At 36.8% G+C, this 10,688-nt stretch overlaps 1 protein-coding gene across 1 annotated transcript; it reads right to left on the reverse strand.

Annotated features, from left to right (window-relative positions):
• Positions 1–4,564: 4,564 nt before the first annotated feature.
• MYF5 (myogenic factor 5) lies at positions 4,565–6,835 on the reverse strand. Its single transcript, XM_063445173.1, has 3 exons — positions 6,219–6,835; positions 5,296–5,371; positions 4,565–5,038 (listed from the first exon to the last, which is right to left on the reverse strand). Exons 1-3 carry the CDS (start codon positions 6,717–6,719, stop codon positions 4,845–4,847), a joined length of 771 nt encoding a protein of 256 aa, XP_063301243.1. The 5' UTR covers positions 6,720–6,835; the 3' UTR covers positions 4,565–4,844.
• Between the last annotated feature and the right edge of the window lie 3,853 nt (positions 6,836–10,688).

Here is a 10,688-nt window from a genome sequence, read left to right on the forward strand (position 1 = left end):
TTATTCCTTACTTCCCCTTGCACTAGTTAGACGGTCCATTATAAGCGCCGGGCACCTAATTTTCACAACTCAGCTGCCTCCATACAGATAGATTTTTAGGTTGTTGATTGCTTTTATACAGGTTTCCATTTGCCCTCTTTTATTACAGGCCCTACCACGACGTCGGTTCCGGCACACCACAACCGACTTATTCCCCCCCTTTTTTATATCCTTTACGGCCTTATTTGCCCCTCACACAAATGTGAAGGCTGGGCCTGCAGTTGTGGGAGGGGCATGTTACCTTCTTAAATCCCCTCCTCATCTTCCTCAGTCCCGTTCGTTTTTTCGGCGATTCACATGTCCCCACCCTCCACTCCCTTTATTTATTCTTTTCATTACACCTCATGGGTGGGCCCTCTTTTATTACAGGCCCTACCACGACGTCGGTTCCGGCACACCCCAACCGACTTATTCCCCCCCTTTTTATATCCTTTACGGCCTTATTTGCCCCTCACACAAATATATAATTTTTTGGGGGAGCTTTAGGTTCCTATGGCATTTATGTTCGGATGAGTTCTATTTGTTTGTCTGTCTGGTTGTATGTCTATCTAGCTAGCTAGCTATTCTGATCAGCCACAACACTAAAACCACCTGCCTAACATTGTGTACGTTCCACTTGAGCTGCCAAAATAGCACTGATGCACCGGGGCCTGGACTCCACAACACCTCTTAATGTCTCCTGTGATATCTGGTACCAAGACATTAGCAGCAGTTCCTTTAAGTCCTGCAAGGTGTGAGGTGAGACCTCGATGGATCAGATTTGTTTTTCCAGCACATCCTACAGATGCGCAATCGGATTGAGATCTGGGGAATTTAGAGGACAAGGCAACACCTTGGATTCTTTGTCATATTCCTCAAACCATTACTAAACAGTTTTTGCTGTGTGGTAAGGTGTATTGTCCTGCTGGAAAAGGCCACTGCCAGCAGAGAACACCATTGCCATGAAGGCGATGTACGTGGTCTATAACAATTTCTAGGTGGTACTTGTCCAAGTATCATCCACATGAATGTCCAGACCCAAGGTTTCCCAGCAGAACATTGCCCAGAGCATAAGAGTGCCTCTGCTTGCCTGCCTTATTCCCATAGTGCATCCTGCTGCCATAAATAACACATATGAACCCAGTCATTTAACTGATCTAACACCAACTGTGATTCATCACACCAAGCAACCTTCTGCCATTGCTCCATGGTCCAGTTCTGATGCTCACATCCCCATTAAAGGACCTTTCGGCAGTGGACAGGTGTCATCATTGCAACCCTGCGGCTATGCAGCCCCATATGCAGCAAACTGCGATCCAATGTGTCTTCTGATCATGGCTAGCATTAAGTTTTCCAGAAATACATTAGCTACAGTAGCTCTTCTGTGTGATCAGACCAGATTGGCCTTTGCTCCTCACATACATCAGTGAGCCTTGTGCGCCCATCACCCTGATCCTTGCACCACTTCAGGTAGGTACTAACTACTGCATACAGGCAGGGCCAGATTAAGAGCCCATGGGGCTTGGTGCTGACTATTATATTGGCTCTAATTACAGAATCTTATTGACTGGAAACACTAAAACAGTCGTACCTCCCAAGCGTCATGTAACTGATGGAGCTGGTGCTAGAGGGAAACGCACAGGATGCAGCTATAAGAAAACCCCATAACATACCCCATACTAATCTCTCTCTAGCCGTAGCCTTTATATAGTCATAGTTTATTCCTGGGATGTGAGGTTGAGTGTAGAGTAAAGACTATCACATTTTTTGAAACATGATGAAACACTAGAACTTCAAATTAGAACAAAGAGTTCTGAGATAGATAACTAGAGATATATTAACTTAACTGGAATATATAATTGCTCCAATGAAAAGCTGACCTGTTTCTAACAAGGCCAAAACTGCTGAACCACTGTAATTTCTATGGTCACTACTTTCTTCCTGTATTCTACACATTCATTTTGATGATTGTTTAAATTATATAAACTGCCCATCATCAATTATTGCTTTATTCAATAACTAGTGAACTTAATAAAAAATCATAATAATTAAGACCTGAACAGCAAATTGAGAAACTAGCTAAACGGGAGTTATTGATCTGTATATCAATTTTTTAAGTAAGTACATGATCTGTGAAGGCATTTCTGAAGCAGGCAGTGTTGAATTGGTCTGGGATGGCATCATCTGTATTGCTCAGGCAGGATCTACACTTTGTGTGCCAATATGATGAGCAGCATAGCTATAACCTTAGTCACCACTACCCAAGCAGCAAATGACACATATCGGTGAGTGGAGGTGGGGGGGAAATAATCTAAAAAATACGTTTAAAAAGCATGCAGTGCTGGGATGTATTGGGAGAGAAAATTAGCCATTTTGTTCCAGCAGCCTTGTGCAAAGTTAAATCACTATGAAAAAAATCCCTGTCATAGAAGCTTCATTCCAAGGTCGTATCTAACCTTGCACTGCAGAGAGCCCTGGGGGGAAGCATTTCCCAAGTGAGTGGGTTAATCTCATAAGAGCAGGCATTAGATTGCTAGGATAGGACCTGCTAAAATGGGGTACATTGACGTTGTGGCAGGTTTATACAATGTATGATCATATACTGTAACTAAACCCACAATATTTTTAGCTTGATTGGGTGGTTTTTTATGTTTTTGAGATTTTAACGTGCTGTTTAGTGAATGAGTGAGTGTGCTGGATTTTGTAACATTATCTGCAGGTATTGGAGAATAAAGATATATGCAATTCAGAACTTCATATTCTAATTAATTGGACTAAACTGTGAATTGCGATTATAATAATTGCAAAAGGAATATTTACAACTCTGCTGTTGTTGTTTGACCATCACAACTCACTGTTCAGCGAATAAACCTAGATTGTTTTCTGACCATAAGCAGCAATGCAAGGTAATAATAGATTATTATTAAGGGAATAAGTGGCGATGGGGATTGAACAAGAGTTGATTCATTTACGGGTTCTTAATTTTCATTTCTTTTGGTCCCATTTTGATACCCATTTTACTGTCCTTTTTTTTTTCTTACATTACAACAATGTTACTTTCATGTTTCACCAATATTAATCGTGATAATGAGACAGACAATATAATATTTTATCCTGTTTTATCCTTCCGTGGGCTGAAAGCATGTGCAACCTTTTCCAATCTAAAGTTTGTTACATTGGAGAGAAACCTATTCCGCTTCAATGTTTTTCAATCGAATGTATGTGCTAGTGTGAGATCCGCTTCACACGTTAGTACATAACTCCATAAAGCAACATAAGTTAGGAGGTAAGCATGGCTCAGTCATGGTACTGGAATGCACTGTTTTCATGATGCATAACGGATGTATGCACAGCAGTTATTATTATTATTATTATTATGTTATTATTTATATAGCGCCAACAAATTCTGCAGCGCTTTACAGTTAACCTCCTATCAGTGCATTTTCCCTTTGCATACTGCTTACACCTCTTACACTTAATGAAAGGGCAAACATTTGTCACATCATCTGCAGTGGACCAAGAGTCCCATGACTTTCAGCCAGCCTATAAGAAAAGTAGGTCTGCAGACGGGCAGAACAAAAATTATAGCAGCTGCAGTCCATCAGCATAGGAACCAACAAAAAAAAAATATGTGGGCAACAGCCTGTCCTAACAAAAAAAAAAAATACTCCCTAGGAGGTACGTGCTAAATAATGTAGTTTGTTATAGGTAAAATGATATACGATCGATGATGCGTTTAATATAAATAATTATGATATTTCTCACAAAAAAAACCCAATAATTTAATAAAGTTATTTCCAATTTTACCTGTGCTTGATAAAATTTATTTGTTTTAAAAGCTAGGCAAAGAATGTAACCAACTTCCTTAAAACATGTTTTTTACCTTTCTTAACCTCTTAACGACTAAACTTCTGGAATAAAAAGGAATCATGACATGTCACACATGTCATGTGTCCTTAAGGGGTTAAACAGCAAAAAAAATATTTGAAAAGTTGCACTATCACACCTAGAGGGTTCTTACTGCTCTCGTCCCCTCACTATATATTCTGGGAAGTTTGTCTCACCGTCCCCCTACTCTCATGTCCACAGTAGGTACTTGTTTTCCATTATTAAACTAATCCTATAAGAAGATAAAAAAAATGCTTATATTTACGATAAGATAAGAGTTAAATGAAAGTTTGCTGCATACATAAGCACTACACACACTCACATACGCACAAACAGCCATAGGCCAGCACTGAAAGGGTTAATGTGGTTTCACGATGTGCTTGTAGGAATTGTAAAACGTTCTTATTACATTGAAATATCCCCATATCATTGTTACATTCACAGCTCAGTCGCCTTTGACTACACAACACAACATGCACGACTATGAATCATTACACGTAACCTTGCTCAAAAAGGACGTTTTATGCAGTTTTTATATAAAATGTTTGTTTTCATGCAACATTGTTTAAAAGTAATCATATAAAAAGGCAGGTTTAAATGACATAAAGTGCTCTAAACGTCATTTAGATATATAAAAAAAAAATTCATTAGAGGTTCATTAGACAATTATATACCCTATTTTTTTTGTAAGCCAAGCTTTTTGCAGGTGGCAATTAAAATGGAAGATAAAAAAAAGGTGTGCTTCATCGTCTAATGCAATATGTTGAGCAGAATTATAATTTATTCACATACAAAATATCAGTTTATATACACATATATATTATTTTTAGTCTTTACAGGTTTAGGGGCATTCTCATTCTCAGGACTATGATAAAAGTTTTTGAATTAAGACCTAAAGTATGGAATGGAAACATCGATGGCATTCACATGGCACAGGCTTATAACACGTGGTAAATGGGTCTGGAGTCAGAGATTTCGGGTGTCGTTGGTGGTGAGTCCATGCTGGTCGTGGGCGATAAGGAGATGGATTCATGAATATTTGAAGAACACTGACCCGAAGATGAAATCCGATCTACAATACTAGACAAACAGTCGAGGCTGGACAGAGTTGCAAGCTTGTTTGTAGAAAAAGCTAGTGGATAAAACAAAGAACATACTTGTATTATTTTTAACTTTGTTTTGTAATACACAAATGGGCTTATGTAGAAAATGATTTTTAAGTAAAGAAAGGGCTAGCTGACTTTTACATTTGTATAAATATTGTCCACAAATATTAACAATCTGCATGGTGAAATTCTAGTAAATGGAAGCTCTATTCATATACAATATATGAGATAAGATAACAAAAATAAAACAAGTATAAAAATATAGAATGTATTAAATACTCACATGTCTGTAAATCAGAACAATACACATTGTTGAAGTTGGAATTCTTTCTGGACCACTGTGGGCTGCTGCATTCTGTCTAAAGAAACAGAAAATACATGTATAATTAACCGAGGCATAATATGCTTTAAAGGTATGTACGAATGAATACGGAATACTTTGCATGTAAAAACCACAACTGAGGCTATATGAGGATGTAATCGACTTTCGTGACATTAACGGCTGCTAATTTAGGAAAGTCATATTGAAAAATGAGCAGCATAGCAAAATAGAAATCTAGCAAAAATGTGTAACATGTTAAGCATGGAGAATGGATTGAAGACGAGGGAGGCCACACTAATTTAAGTGGAGTACTCTTTCCCAGTGCTGTACACATGGCAACCTGGCAGAATTAAACCAACAAACAATAAAATGCACAGCTTCCAAAGGGCTCTTTTCACATGGGAAAAGAAAGACACTTCTTAACTCATTATCATAAAACAGAACGGCAAATGATTCTAACATGTGCTGTTCTACTGACTGCTTTACAATAAAAAACAAAAACAAAACAATAACTACATATAGTACATTATACATTGCAGTTCAAATAAATTATTTAGCTAATTATTCAGTAATGTTTAGAGATACTGCTTCATTCTCCAGAATTCAAGACTTCGTTATATCAGTTAAATTGTCTATTTTTACCTGTTGACATATATCATGCTACGGGTATATTACAGTCCAATAGAAGTATTCTTAAAATAAGCATTATTAAGAAATAACTTTAAGTTAAAATGATAAATTCTGCATTGGTATAAAGCAACTTTTCAGCTATTATTGGGTTACAATCTCAGAACCCACTGGCGTAGAATTAATGGAAGTGTAGTCCATAAACAGCTGGAATGTCACCGCTACAATTCAAGCATTGATTTGGATATGATTCTTACCATGCCGTCCGAACAGCTGGACTCTGGACTCCCTGGTTCTGAGCAGCTCTGTCCTGGGAGGCTGTAATAATTTTCTACTTGTTCTCTAAGCAGATCTTGGAGGCTTTCTATATATTTAATTGCATTTCTAAGGATTTCCACCTTAGGTAGTCTTTGATTTGGGTTGGCAGAGGTGCATCTTTTCAGAGTTTCAAAAGCATGGTTTACTTTCTTAAGACGCCTTCGCTCCCTCATGGTTGCTGCCTTTCTCCTATCCATGGTAGAGGACTTACGTTTACAGGCTTTACATGCCCACATCAGACAGTGACCTGCTTGGTGGTGGCCAGTGGGTGCTCTAACATGCTCTTCTTCATCGGATTCTTGCAGGTCATTTTTGTGAGCGTCATAGACAGACATCCCATGCTCAAATTCATCTGTGAATTCCTCTTCAGGAGAAGGTATACAAGAGCTGTCGTAAAAGAATTCAGATGGGGAAAAATGGCATCCATCTACCATTTCCATTCTTGTTGGTGTTAGTGAATCAAGGATTAGTAACACAAGGTAGACTCAGTGATCAAGGTTCAGGAAATGACCCTGAAGTCCCTTTGGACAATTTCCTCAGTAGTTAGTAAGCCAAAGCTAAGTGTCTCTGCATTAATGCTCACTACCTTTATATATAAAACCATTACAGGAGGTTGGTCCGCTGGGCTAACAACCATTAGCATATCCCACTGCATCCCCTACAGGGGGCTGTCTAAAAAGCCCCTCCTTCCCCCAATGTCTGGTTTCAGTTTAATGGCTTTTTGACACTTTGTTGTTTGCATTAGCTGTGTTTTATGCACATGAGAACACATCATATGGTTGCCTCAAACTTATACATTATGACACCTTTAAAAAAAGAACAACAGTTTTGTGTTTTCTAACAGATATGAAGCCTAAAGAGATGCCATGGGTAATTTTTTTGATAATAATATTTTAGAGTATATACATATTATATAAAAGAAAAAAGTTGTAATTACGAAAGGACGTTCTCATTACTCTGGACATTTGTTTTCTAGGCTAAAACTTGTATAATGGAAACATGACCTGGGATTAAGGACCTGCTTAGAACACCCTTTACTTGCCGCCTTGAGTTTGTGAGACACAGCAAAGCTGGGATCTCTTCCTTCACATAGTACAGATGGTTCCCAGCTGTTCCAGTAATCTCCACCTTAAAATCTTTCAACCAGTTCACACAAGTCATTGACAAAGTCTCCCAAAACCTGAAGCACAACACTGGAGCTGTTAAGGATAATTAAAGCAGTAATGAGGACATTAGCAGGCAATTGCCAAGGTGCAGCAACACTTGGGTCACATTGAATTAACTCCTACATTTGGTTCAGGAAGGAGGAAGGTGCAGTCCACAGGATAGAGGATGTCAGCAATTCACAAAGCCAAGGTTTTATGGCTGCATTTCTCACGTCAACTTTCAATGTATGATGAGAGAAAATGGACATCAGGAAAGCAACTTCATGTAAACTCAGTAAATTAGAGTCCCGAGAATTGATTACGTTACCAACTATTGGTGCACAATGTGCCATTTAAAAATCCAATCATTCTCTTACCGTTTATAATATTGTGGAACCACTTGTGCTGTGTAGAGGTATACATTGTTTATACCAGCAGATAGTATAGGAAAGCAACAATCTCTATCCCCTACTGTAGAAAATAGTCTTGACTGATTATTATTTTGGCAACATAAAATGCAGAGGTTTTGGCTAAAGACATGTAAAAACCACTCACTGATCCGATCCATTCACCCACCCACTCATTCATCCATCCTCTATCTATCTATCTATCTATCTATCTATCTATCTATCTATCTATCTATCTATCTATATATCTATCTATCTATCTATCTATCTATGTATCTATCTATCTATCTATATATGTATCTATCTATCTATCTATCTATCTATCTATCTATGTATCTATCTATCTATCTATTTGTCTATCTATCTATCTATCTATCTATATCTATCTATCTATGTATCTATCTATCTATCTATCTATTTATCTATTTATCTATCTTTTCAGGAAAACATGTTTTATTCTAAATGCTTAAATATAAACCATTTATAAACGTCTAACATCTAGTTTAAAAAAAATAAAAACTTTATATAACCTGGATAATATCTATCAGTCTACCTGATTGTCTGTATGCCTGTCTGTCTGTCTATCTATCTATCTTGTGCACAGCATAACAATCCATCCACCCAAAAAAATAGTTTTGGGAGATTCGGGTTTCGTTCATATGGCATTTCGATTCAGAGAAGTTTCAACCATGCAATCATTTCAGGAAAACATTTTTTTTATTCTAAATGCATATATAAATAATTTATCAACATCTAACGTTTAAAAAAACAAACAACTTAATAAAAACTGGATTATATCTATCTGCCTGCCTGACAGTCTTTCTGTCTGTCTGTCTATCTGTCTGTCTATCCTGTGATCAACTGGTTTGTACCTGACTGCATTTTTTATTGAAGAATATTGATTGCAGGTCCAGGCATTAATTTCTGTTGTTTCAGTTCCCGAGACAAGCATAAAATCTCCCTTTTTCCCTGCAGTCAGTGTCACTGGTTTATGTGTAGTGAGCATCCCTGAGGGATTGCACTTTCTTTTGTAAATTGATCTCCAAACAAATTAAAACTAATGCAGGAGGCAAGTGGAACTAAATGGAGCAAAAGAAAACACCAACTACAAGGTCAGTTAATGGGGCTGCATGGAATCCTGTGTCTGGGGACCTTGGGAATAAAGTGATGAAAATGGGATCACAGTGAACCCAAACAAGTTCTCCGCAATACTCCCCAAACCTGACATAGAAAACTTGTATTCACCATTAAAGGAAACGTTACAGAGGAAGTCCCTAGTGATGCCTTATAATTGCTACAAGTCTTGTAAAACCTGTAGTTTCTGTTTACAAATTATATAATGAAGGAGTTTAATCAATGCTGAAGGCACCTTTTCTGCATTTTAACGTGTTCCTTCTTTTGCTCCCTAACCATCATTTTTGAAAGTGGGTGATGCAAAGGTTTTCTCAATCTTTCTATTAGTTTTTCTAACAGAAAAGTTTTCTTCTCTATTTGTCCGCCACTCTAAATGTGTTGATCTTTTCTAAAATTGATATTTCTGTGCAAAATAGAAGAACTTAGCCCCAAAAACGTGACAGGTTATAGATCATCATTAGAACAATGATCTATATGTGAACAGAATATAAATAAAAAATAAAATACACTTTCAATACACACATAAACCTATATAACTACTTTTAAAACGTAGAGTTTTTTTTAATATAAACATGTACCATATTTAAACAGGTAAAGCTAAAATAAATTAGTATTTTTCTTTCTTCTTCATAATAAGTAATAGGATGAGTCTTGTGTATTTGTAAAAAGTATTTGGATATAGAACATTCAATTAGGACTTCATTCAATGCAAAGTGAGGTTTTTGAGAATAAATGGCTCGAAAGACACATAACTTTGCAGTGGCTAGCTACCAGTTAACTAAAAGAAATGGTGTAAAACCATATGAATAGTGTAAAACTGAACAGACAAACATATAAACAAACAAAGAAACAAACGTGAATAACTATAATTTAGAATCACATAGTAGAGTGATCCATGAAAACTTTGAGGAAAAAAGTCTTCAAATGAATCATTTGAGCATCAGAGATATGTGCCACATTTCAGGAAATCCAAGGGTTAACCAGGACCTCACAACCACCATGATCTCATTACTTGTTCGATTATATTGAGCAAATCCAAGCTTTGAGCACATAACTGGAATAGTTCATGCATTCTTGAAGGTACAAATAATCTGAGCGCTGACTCAAACTCTGAATATCACAAAACACACACACAATAATTTTTCATGGTTACTGAAAGTATTATAGTATTGTAAGTTTTGAAGTTGTTGACTCTAGTAGGGATCGTTACAGACATTAAAATGTCTTCTAATGGACACTTCAGACGGTGTTTGGTCCATTCTTTTTCCAAGCTTTATTTTGATAATGCATTAAAATATAAAAAAAAAAAATATTTTCAGTTTCTGTAGTTGCTACAAAGAATTGTGGCTTATAAATCAAAGTCAAAGCAAGATGTGAATCAGAATCACTTTACATTTTAAAACTGAGCTGATCCAACAAGAAGCTGATCCTACAAGTTTTTGGGATTATTTTGTTGTGTGTTAGATGGTAATTCAGTAACAGAACAGAACCACATGTATGTTGTCACTAAAAAGCTATTTGAGCCAACTTGGTTTAAAATAGCGGAGTTGGAATAAACATCTAAATCAGCATAGTGGAATATTTTCATTTTGTTTTTCCAAGCTATGTTTTACAGCATGATCTCAAGTCACCAATATGTGCTACTTAATTAATAGATCCCCAATAGATCTTCAAAATGTAGTTACATGTCATATTCCTGGTATCTAACCTTAGCAATAATCCT

Source organism: Pelobates fuscus, chromosome 3, assembly GCF_036172605.1.
Source record: "Pelobates fuscus isolate aPelFus1 chromosome 3, aPelFus1.pri, whole genome shotgun sequence".
Taxonomy (NCBI): domain Eukaryota; kingdom Metazoa; phylum Chordata; class Amphibia; order Anura; family Pelobatidae; genus Pelobates; species Pelobates fuscus.